This window comes from Chionomys nivalis, chromosome 22 (genome assembly GCF_950005125.1).
Source record: "Chionomys nivalis chromosome 22, mChiNiv1.1, whole genome shotgun sequence".
In the NCBI taxonomy this organism is placed as follows: Eukaryota; Metazoa; Chordata; class Mammalia; order Rodentia; family Cricetidae; genus Chionomys; species Chionomys nivalis.
In genome coordinates, this window is record NC_080107.1 from 15,667,817 (window position 1) to 15,684,923 (window position 17,107).

General features: G+C 35.3%; 1 protein-coding gene and 1 long non-coding RNA gene across 5 annotated transcripts in view; one reads left to right on the top strand and one right to left on the bottom strand.

Annotated features, from left to right (window-relative positions):
- LOC130864588 (uncharacterized) overlaps nt 1-17,107 on the bottom strand; it is a 193,927-nt gene that overhangs the window by 131,065 nt on the left and 45,755 nt on the right. The window lies entirely within an intron of this gene.
- Scn9a (sodium voltage-gated channel alpha subunit 9) overlaps nt 1-17,107 on the top strand; it is a 69,483-nt gene that overhangs the window by 39,970 nt on the left and 12,406 nt on the right. For all 4 annotated transcript variants that reach the window (XM_057755185.1, XM_057755187.1, XM_057755188.1 and 1 more), the window contains 3 exons: nt 7,684-7,801; nt 10,305-10,459; nt 13,547-13,720. In XM_057755185.1, the coding sequence (XP_057611168.1) occupies nt 7,684-7,801; nt 10,305-10,459; nt 13,547-13,720 (447 nt within the window). The remainder of the gene's footprint in view (nt 1-7,683; nt 7,802-10,304; nt 10,460-13,546; nt 13,721-17,107) is intronic.

Below are 17,107 nucleotides of genomic sequence, written 5' to 3' on the forward strand. Positions count from 1 at the left end.
CAGTTTCATATATGTCAATAAAACTTAAAGAAAAAACTTTAAAAATTACTTTATTCTACAAGTATTATATCCATTTTAGTTGCCTAAACACTATGCAACTAACTAAAATTATTTCATCCAGTACTTGAAATCATGTGCAAAAGGGATCGAGTTTATTATTTTCTATGATTATGTACCCAGCATTCAGACAGGGATATTTCTTTCCTTCATAAATTATAGTCATTAAATATTTTGACCTTTTTAAATATTCGATTTTCAAATTGACCTTAAAAGTTCATGTACATTAAGTAATCATTGATTCAAATAGTAATATCATTTTAATCTGACAGTTTGCAGTTGTGATAAATATGCAAGCTATTGCAACCTAGGCAGAGTAAACATATTCTATACCAGATCCTGTCGTATCCCTTTGAGGGCCCCCCCAAATAATTGATGTATGTCTGAAGGCTGGAGAAGGTGGCCCATGAGGCAAACCCTGGCACACAGGGGTAAATTCAGTAGCCGACTGTGCCACAGAAGGAAATCACAGGCCAACAACAAAGCATTCATATCCCTCACCTCATCCTCCCATTTAACCCTCCATTCACTCATCTGTTCAGTATTTATTTCTGTAAATCTGAAAGCCATCATCTCTAAAGAAAACATGAGGTGCATACCTGATATGAAATGCATGCACTTTATTGATCTAATAAAAAGTTACTTAAATTTTATATAATCAAAGTTAAAGCTTTTATACCAACTTACTGTAATGGTTTTTAAATTGTTCTTGTGTGTATCTCTTTAGATTTTATCAAATTTTTTTCTCATTCTTTCATTAAAGGGCAGTTTGTGTTTTCACTTAGTATTGAACTTTGTAAAGTATTATCGTTCTCACCAGAAAAGCTCTTACTGGCTAAATTTCATTGTTTGTTAGTTCCTATTAGAGGGGTGCTGGGCTTTGACTCTGCTCTTTTCACTTAAGGTTCCTAAAGGAAATCACTCTTCTACAAAATTAGACTTCGATCATTTCTTTTCCTCAGTTCCAAACGCTTTGGAAAGTCTTTCCATCTTTATTGGAGAATGAAATTTTGGTCTGAAATATCTAGCTTTCATAGGTTTGGAGTATTACTTTCCTGCTGTGCTGTCGAAACTCTTGAAGCTAGTTTAAACATGATAACTAAAAGTTAATGGGGAAATGCTAACTTTAGAGTATTGTCCTCACATTGCATACCATTGCTCTCACCCAGCCCACAGGGTATATAATCCATTTCTGAAACATTGCTTGCATTGAAGGACAAATAAGAAAGATTGCTTAGTATATAATAGTGTAAATGTTCATTTGCTGAATAAGAGAACTATAAAACGGAAGGATTGTTTTTATGTCTACTTCAGTGACATTTCATTTATTTTTATTATGTTTCAAATATAATGCCTAATGGTGAACCCACAGAATGTATTTTAGACAGATGCTAAGTTTCTCCTTGCAGGTTTAAGCCCTTACACACTTTACGTCACAGCTGACTGCTTCCTCGTGCTGTCTTTCTCAGCTTCAGAACCTAACCTTCTCCCTTCTGCAAGGGTAAAACCACAGTGGAACTCCCCAGGATGCAGCTCTGTGCTTTAACTACGCAGAGACACATGTGACCACTTTTACACAGGTTACCTAAAACCTCATACATATACGATGTTTCTTCAGTGTCTTGCATGCTGCTCAGCTACAAAATCTTTCTGCCTGACCCATTGCAAGAAAATAGAAAAGCATACAATTGTTCCATCGACGAATCTATGTCACAGCATGTCACTGGGGGTATTCCATCTTTTTTTGTGACTTTCTTGATTACTTTTGGTATATCTTTTATGTTCTGAACTGATTTCCAGTGCATGATCTATATGATGCTATGGGATGGATTATAAAAGTAAGATACCATAGTAAATGACCTTTGAAATCATATTTAACGTAAAACCACTCTCAGGTTAAAAATTGAGTATATTAACAGTTTTATTGAACTAAAATTTAATGGGAGGAATATTTTAGATATTAACACTAAAATCGCCAGATGAAGGTTCTATGGTGATATGCAAGATATTCATTAGTATGGCTACAGGATCAGGCCATTTCAGGCTCTCTCTCCTCAGCTGCCCAAGGACCTAGCTGGGGACATCTCTCTGGACCCCTGGGAACCCCAAATCATATAGAAAAGGACCATTTTTTCTAGCTCTGTATTCACAGATAGGGAAATGAAGACTCAGCATTTCTGCTTTCAGAGTGCATTTCCAGGAAAGTAAGAGCACAGCCGATGGACCCAACATCTTTTTTGTGTTTTGTTTTGTTTTTTGTTTTTTGTGGGTTTTTTTGTTTTGTTTTGTTTTTTTGACCCAACATCTAAGTTTAAATTTTGAGTAATTTTGAAATGATTTGGCGAATACAACCACTTTATTTTTATAATCAATTCAAAACCTTAGATTAGGGGGCTGGAGAGATGGCTCAGAGGTTAAGAGCACTGCCTGCTCTTCCAAAGGTCCTGAGTTCAATTCCCAGCAACCACATGGTGGCTCACAACCATCTGAAATGAGATCTGATGCCCTCTTCTGGCTGCAGACACACAGAATATTGTATACATAATAAATAAATAAATATTTTAAAAAAAAACCTTAGATTAGAAATGTTTATTCATTTTTAAACACAATCAAGTAAATGTTAATGAGCTATGCCTCCCAAGGAGAAATAAATGTTTGAAATATATCATTTAATTCCAGAAGTAGTATCTCCCACTAATGAAAGTCCGTTTCTGCTTCTACACAGAGCTGCCTCTGCTTCTAGTTTTAAAAAGAAGTAAGTGAGCACTTCAGCTCTATTTTGGTGAGACAGAGACACTTTTGCTAAGGTTATAAACAATAACATAGGTTGCTTTATCTAAATTCTCTAAAACTTATATTTCAAAAATAAATTATTCTGACATCAAGAAAATTTTTTTAGTTTTAGTATAATCTTTGAAAGAATGAGAAATAAAGCCATATTAAGAATCTTGCCTATTTTATAATCCAGTTCATATTTTTACTTTCTCTGTCATGTTGAAATGTTCGTATTATTTGTTGTCCACTGTGCAGTGAAGAAAGCAAAGTGTTATCCTAAAACAGTCACATTCTAGAAAAAAGGACTAACAATTTACAAGGAAAAAGAAAAAAATAACAAAAACTCTGGTATTTTAGTGTTTTGTATCTGTGAGATTATTGTTTATAAGTAAAGGAAATATTTTCCTTTTCTCAATTGCTAGTGATTTTAATTCAATGATCTTGAAGAAAACTATTTCACAATGTAATAAATATCCTTCAATTAGATCATGAATAAAATATGCATGTATAAAGTAGCACCTATATAGGTAGTGGAGCATACAGCATTTCAAAAATTTTCAGAAACACACTTACATGTACTTATATATGCACACATAAATATATATGCTGCTTACATATATGTTTATATTGTGAATTCATAAATTTTTGCCAAACTAATGTTATACAAGATGCAGTACATATCAAGAAATTATATTCCTGGGGATGGAGAATTAACTCGGTGGTTAAGAGTGCTTATTTCTCTTCTAGAGGGTCTCTGTTTCAGTTCCAAGCAGCCATGTCAGGTTTCTTATAGCTGCCTACAACTCAACTTGGGGAATTCGATGCCCTTGTTCTGGTCTCAGAAAGCATTACACTAATATGTTAATACAGACACACTTATATACACATAGAATAATGGTTCAAAATGTTGACAAAGTAAAACAGAGCTTTTCATTTTTACAGGGTGACTTGAAATATGATGCTTTGATGAAAGGCTGTATGAAGGTTAGGAGAAACATTTTTCATGAATGAAATCTTTGTATTTTACATTGTACTTTCAACATTAGAAATTCTTTTGTTGAGAAAACTGATAATTATTCTTGTCTTTGGCATTTTCCCATCCTGATCTTCACTTAGGGGATGATGAAATTGTAAAAAAGATACAAATCATTTGTTTTTTTTCTTTCTGATTTGTTTTGCATTTAAGAACAATATATAAAACAGTTTGAGAGCCAGGCAGTGGTGGTGCACGCCTTTAATCCCAGCACTCGGGAGGCAGAGGGAGGCAGATCTCTGTGAGTTCGAGGCCAGCCTGGTCTACAAGAGCTAGTTCCAGGACAGGCACCAAAGCTATGGAGAAACCTTGTCTCGGAAAAAAAAAAAAAAAAAAAACACACACACACACACAAAATAAATAAATAAACAAATAAACAAAGAGTTTGAGGCTTTCAGTCTATACTTACACCTCAGATTCTATCTTCACCTTTGCTTAGTTTAAATCCTTGCCAACCCACTTGGAATTTCAACAGGTGTCAGTTGTGATAACGTTTGCTAAATGCTTTTAAAATATTTTCTATCAATAGTCATCATGGTCATTCTTTGATACCACACAGAAGCCTTGAAACTTTTATTAGGGAAAGCCCCTCCCCTTTTAGTTACTATAAAGTTTGAAGACTTCACTACTAGATCTAGAAAAGAAATATGCAGCCTTCAAACTCCTTATGTTTCCAAATGTGGCTTTTGTTTGTTCATGCTTTTAGCCAGGATCTCACCATTTAGTTGTATCAGTTGTTGTACATTGGATATAGAGTGCCCTTGTAGGAGATGCTGAGGAAAGTCATGACTCAGTAAGTTGTTGACTTTCTTTTAAATCTTCTTCTTCTTTTTTTTTTTTTTTTTTTTAGTTTTTCGAGACGAGTTTCTCTGTGGTTTTGGAGCCTGTCCTGGAACTAGCTCTTGTAGACCAGGCTGGTCTCGAACTCACAGAGATCCGCCTGCCTCTGCCTCTCAAGTGCTGGGATTAAAGGCGTGCACCATCACGGCCCGGCCTCTTTTAAATCTTCTTGACAATGGCTAAGGCTGCTTTTATGATTTCTTTAGCATCTGAAACTATTTGCCATGTTGACTGTGTGAGTTATTACTGCTAATAACTGAGTAGAAGGCTGATCCCTGGGATGCCAACAAATCTTTCTGATAGCAGAAATGAGGAAATCTTGAAAAGAAAATAATAAAACAAAAGGGATGCTTACACTATATTAGTAAAAGAAGAAGAGTTTTAGTCGCTCGTAATTAAGATGCAATGTATCATTTTGCCGCAGTTTTGTTGTTGTTGTTGTTGTTTAAAACCAGTCCTTTCTTTTCAATTTGCTTCTCTCCACCTTCTTGCTCTCCCTTACTTCCCACTGTTTTCATAACAGGGTAAAATAAATTTTCCAGGCCCTGCTACATAAACAATATATCATTCCTTGTGTGAGGCAAATAGATTCAAGATGTGTAATTATTCTAAATGTATCATATATCTGGGATGTCTTCTGTATCAGACGTACTCTGAGAAATGTTGTTGAGTTCTGCATTTTCTACAGTGCATGCTGTGTATGTTCTGATTTTCTGCTTTTGAGCAAAAAATTGTTGTCTTTAGATAGTCATACTTGGAAGTTTATGGATCAAGAATCAAATAGCAGTGACTGTTTTCCATTGTATCATGAAGTAGTCTTTTGGTGTTAATGCCTGTGTTAGGGTTTAAAAGTAATAAATGTGTCTGAAATCAACATAGGGAGGATTTTTTTTAATATGGTGAATATTTAACATGTTTTTCCTCAAATTCAACATAATGAAAAATACAAAGGCAAATGAAAGAGAAAACTGTGAAATTTAATAAACCTTTTGGTTTTAACATATTTTCAATAATATAAGTGGATAGTTGTATAGTTGTATAGCTATACAAGTTTAAAATGAAAATAAAGATGCATTCCCAACCACTAATTTTTGTAGATACACGCAGTAGATAGATGGATGGATAGATAGATAGATAGATAGATAGATAGATAGATAGATAATAGATAGACAGACAGACAGACAGATAGGTAAATAGTGATAGACAGACAGATAGATGATAGATTGGTAGATAGAGATAGATAGATGATAGAAAGAAAGAAAGAAAGAAAGAAAGAAAGAAAGAAAGAAAGAAGGAAAGATGGATGGATCGTTGGTGGGTGGGTTGGTGGGTGGATGGATGGATGGATGGATACATACATACATGGATGGATGGATAGATAGATAGATAGATAGATAGATAGATAGATAGATAGATAGATAGATAGATAGATGATACATACATACATACATAAATACATGGATAGATGGATGAATAGACAGACAGACAGACAGGCAGACAGATAGGCAGGAAGAAAGCAGGTAGGATAGAGATGTAGATATATATATATAGGTTTTACATTACCTATTTCAATAGAGTTGAGTCAAGGAGAAAGTGGAGATGACTTGTTGTATAATTCTGAATCAAGTGCATATTTCATAGAAGGAAAGAAATACTATTAAAAAGCACTTGTAGTCAAGTCATAGAAGAAAGGAAGGCTAATTCTGGTAAACTTTATAACTGATATTAATAGTGAAAGCCTAAACCTTGTAGGAATAGCATATATATTGAAGTATTAATTTAATAAGATGTTTCTAATTCTTCACTCTGGTTATTAAAAAGACCACCAATAATTAATGCCTATTTTACTTATGACTGATGTGTGATTGTTATAACAATTCATGTAAAAAGAACTTTGATGTTCATCTTAAAATTTAATACCAAACTAAGATATCATTTTAATAAGGGAGTCACTTTCATGATAAGTAGTTTTTCATTTTCATGTGTCATTTAGCAAACGAGGAGGAGAAATGAACTCTTCCATTGTGAGATACTCTACCCCTTTATAAGCCAATATTATGAATTTACCTGAGCTTTGCTGAATTTACTGTATGTACTGTATCTGAAACCTTCTGTGTATGTGTGTATATGTGCAGACATACTACTCGACCATAAAGTTGGGGAGGGGAACTCGGCTACATTATGATCAGCAGAATGATCATAATGACGAGTTCATTGCTCTCCTGTGTGAGTCTACCGTGTTTAATTCCATTGACTTTTTGTTTCAGCATTTGCATGTGATGCTCCCTTAAGAAGCCACATCTTTTGCTTTCAAAAGTAATACTTTATGATCTCCTTCTCCATTATATAAAATCTGAGATTAAGATGGGTGGTGGTAGGGTCTTTAACATTTGGATTCCAATATGGCTTACATTTTATATTTGTCTTGTTTAAAGACTTTCTATCTATAGCATCCTGCTACTTATTCTGTCCTAAAAGTAAATAGAGCATATTGGGATATTATTGTACAATTTTTAAAATCCCAGCTACTTAAAATCTTTTTCTGGCAACTATGGGCTCTGCCCTTTTAGTCATGTGGGATTGGCAACTTGTCACGTTTGTATCATGTTCGCCAGAGGTAAGTTTTCCCTAAAAAATAACTTCACATAAGTCCATAATGAACATAATATTTATGGCAAATAATTTCTCAACTTTTAGCTAAAGTAAAATGCTATCTTCTGCCAGGTTTGTCCAACTGTTACCTACTTACTGATATTATGAAATTTATTTTTGTGCAGGATGTGTAGATAGAACGATCAATTTTAGGTGTGCCATAGGGTAACTTGATCTCAACATGTGTTTCTTTGTTCTTATGGTCATCATACTGTTAAGCATTTTTCATGACACTTTGCATGACTGGTCATTAAATGAGGCTTAACTGTCATATTTGAACATTCAATAAATGACCTCTTTGGTTGGGGTGGTGAATTCCTTTTTAGAGACGGAACCGATCCAGTTCCTCTGAGTGCAGCACAGTGGATAACCCTCTGCCAGGAGAAGAAGAAGCAGAAGCTGAGCCCATAAATCCAGATGAGCCAGAGGCATGTTTTACGGATGGTAAGGGAAAAACTGAAACTCTCACATTCATTATGTTTTGAAGTTTGTCTTAGTTTGTAATGCTACAGGGGACTATTTGCAAAACGGGGATTTCCTATTCTTCCAAGCATAGCTTTCTTAGGAAGTACCCTAAGTCATTAGTAAATTAGGCAAAGACACTGGGAAGTAAAGGTATGTACACTACAGTGATACACGGATTTTTAAAAATATATTGAATTTATCTTATATGAGAAATAAAAGAGCATTATAACCTGTCAATATATATTGTGTTTGCAGGAATTAGTGCTTTGAAAATTTTCATGAAGTTCTGTTAAGAGCAGTTAGGTTAAAAATATTTAAAGTTTGCATTCTGTCGAACCAGCTGGTAGCTGTCTGCAATCCCAGTAATTGGGAGATGGTGACAAAAGTGTGGGGAGTTGGAAGCTTAACTTCATGTAGCCTGGGTTACAGAAGAACTTGCCTTAGAACAAACCAAAACAAAAGAATTGCATCCAAATGTATGACTTCTGTCTTAACAACTTTTGTAACAGCCTTGTAAAAATAATTTGTACAATTATTTGCTGTCAAGATTTCTCCTGTGTAGTTTAGGAATGGCACTTACTTAAAATTTGAGTATAAATAGAATGAAATTGAGCTAATCAAATAATTTAACTCTTTAAACCGGCGTAGCATTAGGCCCACAGGGAATATTCTTTTGAGAAAACCAACAGAAAAATCAAAGGAAGAAGAGAGATGCTAAATTAAATTGGTACTTTCACCAAAGATGGGTTGGGAGATTTTGTTTGCTTGCTAGTTTTGTTTGTTTGTTGGTTTGTTTTGCTGTTCATTGCTCAAATCTATTCATTCTTCTCGATTCTTACTTTCACCTTGCTGGTGTGTTTTATCAATTTGCCTTCTGTCCTTTGCTTCATTTTTTCCTCTTATGCTATGTCTTTCATTAGTTCTATGTGTGGCTTTATAATTCAAGGCTTTCTGCTCCTTCCATAGATGTCATGATGCTATTCAACATTCTTAATGTCTTAGAAATCAATTAATTTTAAGTATGACCAACCAATTAATAATGGGTATGACATAATTTATGATTGTACTTGCTCCTATACTGTACTCCAATGGAGTTATTCAATTAGTAAATTATATCATCAGAATCTGAGTTAATGTATAACTTCTTTTTTAAAAAATTATGGGTTTTCAGCTAATTTGGTAGGTGGAGCCAATTTATCATCTTTTAAAATATTCTCAGCTCATCAACTCTTTGTACAGATAACTAATTACCAATTCCCACTTTAATACAGAATGGGCAACCCATTCAGTCTTTTATTTTCTTTTTTGAGAGGAAATTATGAATGAAACATTTGCTTTAAAACAAGTAGACATTTTGAATGAGAGTATTAAAGAACTTGTTTTCCTAATCAGTTTTAAATTGATTATATTGATCATGCTATAATATTCTTGAGCCATCTGTCTTTGGATAGTTTCTTTGTTATCAGGGATCATTGGTTTAACATGATGAAACCCAGCTTAGACTTTATGTAAGATATCACGAAAGCTGACTAATGAACCCCGCAAAAGACAAAGACTTGATGCTCTGGGACTCATTAGACTGTTTAGAGATTCTTTTGTGTTTACGTTTAATTGATAGTCATTCTAAAGAGAAGATGTGATAGCCTTACTAACCAGCGAGGTTGGAAGTCCCTGGGGATTTGCCTTTGCCTGAAAGTCAGGCAGGCGACTGAGCACTCCTGCCTCAAATAAAGAGAAATCTCTGGGGTGTGATAAACCCTAGGGGCAGTCTTTGTGAGGCTTTACCTCAGGCAAAACTTTCCTTACTTTTCTAATTACAATGCAGTGTGTTTTTATTTCTGTAGTTATAAAAAAAACAATGTTTCTTTCAATTTTGAGACTGGCAAAAATGCCTCCAACAAAGCAAAATCTTTATTATGGTTAACTTTCTCCTCCAACAATTCTTGTCTTTAAAATAACTCTGGTTATTTATTTATTTTTCTATCAACTTGAACATTTTAATAAAATTTTAAACTCTGTAATAATGATTTTTCTGGCCCCTTTCATTCAGACTTCCGTTCGCCTATCCATCACCTCTCCATTGTAACCTCTTGGCTTTTCGTGAATACCACTTGGCATACCCTATCTGTTTCCTCCTTCCACTGGTCCAACAGTATTCAGATCAATGCTTAACAGCTTGTTGACCAAGAGAAAGTAAACACAAACACAAAACATTTTGAAAAAAGGTATTCTGAAAAAATATTGAGAAAAGTAATGGAAGTCTTTAAAGTAAAATAAAAAAGTCATTAGAAGATGCAGATAAATATGTTTTATCTATTGTAGGGTAAAAATAACTTACTTGGAATTACCTTATTAAATTATCTTGCTATGAGAAACTGAGAGCAATTTTTTATTGATTTTTATTGAACTCTACATTTTTCTCTGCTAACAGCAATTTTATTTAAAGTATTTGGGCTTGTTCTACACATGTCTTTCTTGCCAGGTTGTGTGCGGAGATTTCCATGCTGCCAAGTGAATATAGACTCTGGGAAAGGGAAAGTCTGGTGGACCATCAGGAAGACCTGCTACAGGATAGTTGAACACAGCTGGTTCGAAAGCTTTATCGTTCTTATGATCTTGCTCAGCAGCGGAGCTCTGGTAGGTTGGCTACTCTCTAGATTCACAAAAACCATTATCTTTATATGCAAAAAGGAAAAGTAAGTATGGCTAAGCTTTGCTGAAAATTAATCCTTAGACTTTCGTTTACATGGTTCATTCGCATTTCTTTCTTAGCATTATTGTCCACTGATTTTATATATATATATATATATATATATATATATATATAGCCACTGACTTAAAATTTAGTTTATATTTTAGCTGTGTGCTCTGTGTGCGTGTGTGCATGTGTGCATGCGTGAGAGTGTGAAAAGATGGCACCCTACAGATGCCAGAAAGGGACACCCCGTTCATTGAAACTGGAGTTACAGATGACTGTGAGCCACCCACTGTGGGTGCTGTGAGCCAAATTCAGGATCTCTGCCAGAGCAATGTGTTCTTTACCCCCAGCCATCTCTGCAGCCCCAGAGGTACTTATCTTTGAGTGTTAATTTTGTGTTCTGCAATGATGTTTGAAGTGCTTATCAGCTATCTGCAAGTGGGGATAATCTTACCTCTATTTCAAGGTTTCTCTTCTATTTCTTCTCTTACATATTGATCTAAGTGGTATTTCAGACCCTATATTGTATAGGAATGGAGTTTGTGGGCTTGTAGTCTTCCTGATTCTGATAGGAACACTTTGAGGTTTGTTCCATTTAGTTTGATGCTGATTCAAGGTTTGTAGTGCATAGTGTTTATCATGTTGAGGAAGATTCCCTCCATCCTGAGCCTTTACCCTGAAGGGATTTGGAATTTTGTCAAAGATCTTCTCTTCCTTTGTTAATGTATTCATGTGATTTAGGTCTGAGCTGATTTATTTGATGAATTACATTTATTTATGTATGTATGTTGTACTAACCCTGCATCTGTAGAATGAAGCCAACTTGGTCATAATGAATGATCTTTTTGATATAATTTTAAATGTTATTTGCAAGTAATTTACTGGTAATTTTTGTATCTATGTCTATCAGGGAGAAACCTGTAATTTCTCAGTCTGTGATGTCTTTGAGGACTCTGCATTATTGATATACTATGTGAGAGTAGACAGGAGCCACAGAGCACTGCCTTTCTTAACAAGACTAGTCTTCTAAAATTAGAAGTGAATGTGACCAGAATGTCAATCAGAATCCTAATAATATTATATCTTAATAACTAGTAAAGCTTCTCAAGTTTATTATATTCTAAGTTGTATACGTAACCAGAAAAAAGGTTTAAAAGGTTAAAGGTTTTTTTTGTTGTTTTGTTTTTTTGATTTTTGAGACAGGGTTTCTCCGTAGCTTTTTGGTTTCTGTCCTGGAACTAGCTCTTGTAGACCAGGCTGGCCTCGAACTCACAGAGATCCACCTGCCTCTGCCTCCCGAGTGCTGGGATTAAAGGTGTGTGCCACCACGGCCTGGCCTAAAAGGTTAAAGTTTTAAATAAACTTTTAGCTCAAAATGTCTAAAAACAAGAATGGTATTTTAGAAGAGGACATCTTCCATGAATTAAGTGACTCACATGAACAAAGGAAACAGGAATCTCAGTCGGTTGGCATCTGATCAAGGACTTTACCAAGTAAGGTAGTCTTTTGAAATTCCTGTTGTTAACCCTGAGATTCACTAGAGACAAACCAGTTCCTCAATTCTGAGTCAAATTTAAAGTAAGCTTTAATTAAATACTGGTGTGGTAAACAGACTCTGGCCAGGTCCATCCCTGGATTGCTGGGAAATGGCAGCAAAGTCACATTTTGCAGAACCTTACAAAGGCAAAACCCACAATTCACTGCATTTCCCATCAGGTCCAATTTGGGGCAAATATACATCCTGACATATTTCCTGCCCGTGTACACCCCACCCACATGTGATCAAACACATCCTATGTAAACAAACTTGTTTAGGGGAGTGAAGACAAGTGGCTTCTTATTTCCCAAGAACCATAGCTCCCAGCATTCCAGAAAGTTATCTATCCTGGGGCAAGTGGGGCTTACAGGTTAACTTTGACTCTTACACTGTCGGTAAAATAAACGCAAATCATAGCTATACTGTAGTAATTAATTACTATATCTTATAGTTTTGATATACATTTCTCTCATTATATTTTCAAACAACTCTAAGAAACTATAAAATTTTCCTTCTTAACAAAGAAGGAAACTAATTACAGAGTTTAAAATGTTTCTTCGAGCCAGGCGGTAATGGCGCACGCCTTTAATCCCAGCACTCGGGAGGCAGAGGCAGGCGGATCTCTGGGAGTTCGAGACCAGCCTGGTCTACAAGAGCTAGTTCCAGGACAGGCTCCAAAACCACAGAGAAACCCTGTCTTGAAAAACCAAAAAAAAATAAGTAAATAAATAAATAAATAAATAAATAAATAAATAAAATGTTTCTTCGTATCTCAAATATAGAAAATGTCAAGGTTTTTAATTCAAAACCACTTATTTTTAACCCAGTAGATGAGAATACACCTAAAAGAAAATGGAAGTAGGACCTGAAATAATTAATCATGACACCTAAATCCCAAATCTTTCCTCGCCTTTATGCTTCTGCATCCACAAAGTTGTCCCTGGACGTTGAGACCTTGCATCTGTCTGAGTCCTGTCTTGATTCTGAGACCAGTCACAGTGAGGTCAAGCAGAGCATTTTGTCTCATCTTTGAGACTTGCTACCCCTCACACTGAACCTGTACCCCAATTCTAAGAGCACACTTCTTCTTTGGCACCAAACCCCTTCCGTCTCATGTTTTAGAGTTGTGGTTTCTGTGTAGGAGGCTTCTATAAGCTCTCAGGACTGGGCTAAAGGCACAGGAAAACTTTGAGAGCTAGACTACACACACACACACACACACACACTTCAAGTCTGCTGACTGTGATTTTTCAGAGGATTACTTGCAGGATGTAATCACATTCTTTAGCAGTCCCTTTGCCTTTGGCAACAATGAAAAGAATGTCAGAACCACCTGTTCTCAGTAACTGCAAACTAGAGTCAAGTAGCCGGTCTGCTTTCACACGTTTGCTTTCTGTGATGTGTCTACCAGGATTACATTTCCTGCTTCTCTGGTGAAATATAAATTTTAGACTGGGCAGGAATTAAAATTTGAATGCTGTTTTCACAGGCTTTTGAAGACATATACATTGAAAAGAAAAAGACCATTAAGATTATTTTGGAGTATGCTGACAAGATCTTCACCTACATCTTCATCCTGGAGATGCTTCTCAAATGGGTGGCCTATGGCTATAAAACATATTTCACCAATGCCTGGTGTTGGCTGGACTTCTTAATTGTTGATGTAAGTATTTTAGAATAATTTGTAAAGGACTGTTTATTCTAAATGTTCTGTTTTCACTAGTGCTTTTCTATGTTATCATCTTGCCATCTTATTTTACTTTAAGGCCAGCATTTATGTTTTTAAGAATATTAATTTAGCCCATGGAGATATACCTGTGATGAATCAAGCAATAATCTTTCAGCAAATGTAACTTGTCTTCCATACTACTCCATCAAATGCTTGTAAACCATGTTTGTATATGTTTCTCAAAATACAAAAGAAATGATATTTTAAAAACATACATGATTTGAGCCTAGAGAGATAGCTCAAGGGTTAAGAACACTGGCTTCTCTTCCAGGGCATCCAGTAATGATTTCTAGCCTTTGTAAGTTGACTCACAACCTTCTATAATTCCTGTCGCAGGCACTCTGATGCACTCTTTTGGTACTTAACACACATGGTGAACAGACATACCTGTGATTAAAAACCTACACATAATTTAAGCAGAAATAATTTTCTTTAAAATGTGCATGATTTGAATATCATTCTGGTTAATATTTAACAAAAAAAAGTGGAAGACCAGAGAATCTTTGAGAGGAAGGAACAGAAAAGGGCAGATGAATGTTTCTAGAGGAGAAAAGACACTAATTTTCACAATATAAAATTCAGAGATGAAGGGGAGATATTCAAGCTATCTGACATAGTAGCTGAAATTTAAGTAAGAATTTAGGGTTAAGTCTGACTTGGTATTAGATGGAAAGAAAGGCTGGGGAATGTTCATCTCAGTCACATTGATGAAGAAAACAAAATGAGGCATTCTTGTTCTTCTCTCAAACATCAAGCTACCACCCCTCCAGAAAGGCAGCAAAGCACAGAAGTCAACACTACTTAAACAAGGTCAGAGAGTGATTTAGGACTTGTATATTGAAAAATGCTTAAGTATACTTTATTTTACATGCCATTTTTAATGTAAGACAAAATGATTTGGAAGCTAGGGACAGAACTCAATTATAGAGTATCTGCCTACCATGAGTGAGGCACTAGTTTCAATATTCAAGAGAAAAATAGAGAAGGAGATGGTGAGTTTCTATCATTGCTTCTTTATTTGTTGACAATTCCATACACATGTATGCTAATTACTCCCCTCCCTTTGCCATCTCCTTAATTGCCTGTAGTTCTTTGTGTAGGGTGGAGGGTTCTTGAACTTCCAGCACTCCCCCTGCTACAGTCCACATTAGTGTATCTCTGACTGTTGTCTTTGTTCAACTCTTAAGTTTAGGCAGTCATGTTAGTAAAACTCTCTGGTGTACTTTCTGATATTCCTACAATTTTATGTATTTAGGAACATACACATGCACCTTCTCTCTCTCTCTCTCTCTCTCTCTCTCTCTCCCTCTCTCTCTCTCTCCCTCTCTTTCTCTCTCTCTCTCTCTCTCTCTCTCTCTCTCACACACACACACACACACACAGAGATTTGTGTAACAACAATCAAGAGAAAAAAGAGGTCATAAATTTGAATAGAGTGAGGAGGGGTATATCGTTAATCCCACAGATGCAAATAAAAAGACCACTGACCTCAATCATTATGATCAAATTAATTAAAGCAAACAATTAAGCAAGCTTCTTTTTTTCATATATGTGGGCTGTCTCTCCCTAAAAGTGGAGCTAAAAGGATTTTTCTGGGACATTGGTAAGATAAAGACTTTGTAAAGTCCAGGTGTTTGAGTTTCTAAATGGAGGACTTGGCAGGCTAACAGGTGATATTACAGAAACAGAGCATAACAACTTCCTGAAACAAAGAAATGCTTGCAAGGTGGTCATACAATGTAATCATAACAAGAGAAAGTCATAATAACCTTTGAAACAAAGGTATGGTTGCTCTTTCCTAGAACAGGCAGTACAGAGCCATTTGTTGTTAAGATTACAGGTGGTACAAAGCAGATTTGAGAAACAGATTTAATCATAAATAAGAATGAATCTAGTTTGTTTTTACTATGAGATGGCTTTCAAGCCTAAGATGAAGGCAGACTGCTTTATCAATGTGAGAGGGTTTGGTAGTAGGAAAGGGAAGGGTGAACTGATTTAACTATTATAATTTCAAAATATAAAGGAAATCCTTTTTTTAAAAAAAGTGTGAGAGGACATGGGCATGTATTCTCAGGTATTGAATGGAGTGCAGTGTTCTTCGAGTTTATCAGTATGCACTATCAGAACATTCAACACCAGCTTGAAGAACCATTCTACTATTTCATTATAGATTTCAAGCATTAAGTAATAATTTTAGAATCATTTTTATGAAAAACAGAGCATACCTTTTTCCTTATGTGGGAAATAATGAGCATACATGACAGAATCAATTCAGGAGTGAGGAGTAATGGGTCCTACTAGCTGTAGGATATTAAAAATGTATGTTCCATTTAGTGAGCTATTCCAAATTGAATACACAAGGGCATGAGTTCCACAGAGCACTTTACCTGTTTCAAGTAGCGGCCATTAACTTCTAAGCAATGAAGTTTTACTCTCTAAACAATTAAACAGAAATTGACCTGAATCCAATCTTCTAGAAATACGGAGCCTCTGACATTACATTAGCTGTATTTAAGACTTGCTTGGCTCTTAGACGCAGTGCCCCTTGCAGTAAATAATAAACCGAAATTACCCAGAAACTGAATGCACTAGAGATACAGATTTTGTTTCATGGAAGAACTCAATGCTCTGCTCCAAAATGAATGTTGATTTCTTTTCTGCAAGTGTTCTTTCTTTTAAGACAGAACATGAAAAGAATTATTACATATTCCTGTAGGGTGGCCATCATAGCTGCTAGACCTAACATGATGCAATTATTATAAATTTATGTTTATTGTTAAGCAGTGAATTATGTAGCCATACTCTATCAATGTAGCTCAAAATTCTTCCAATAAATTATTGCAGATTGATCTTTGGTGACAGTCCTGGCAAACCGAAGGCAAAGGCAATATTGCTTTAAAACTGTGTCCATCACCATCATGAACCTTCAGGTGGTTTCCAAATACAGATTATACTCATGTTTAGATCCATTTAAGCCTTTAAGATACTTTTATTACAGGCTTGGAAGCACACTTAAGTTTGCCATCGGTTTCATTTTAATAGACAACTCATTGGTTGCTGTAATTAAATTTTCATATTTAATAAACAAAGAGGTAACCAGTAATTATGAAATCCGAAGTTGTGTGTGTTGTTTCTGTTTAGGTGTAGCAAATAGCCCTTCTTCCTTCTATTATTTCCTCTTTTGGTTGACCTTCCGTAAGATCTATTTTCTTTTAAAATTTTCTTCCTTACCTAGTAGGAGTGTGTTCACTAGATAACTTGATCAAGAAAATTACCTTCTACTTTTTTTTTCTTTCTCTTAGTGTGATTTAGAATTGAATT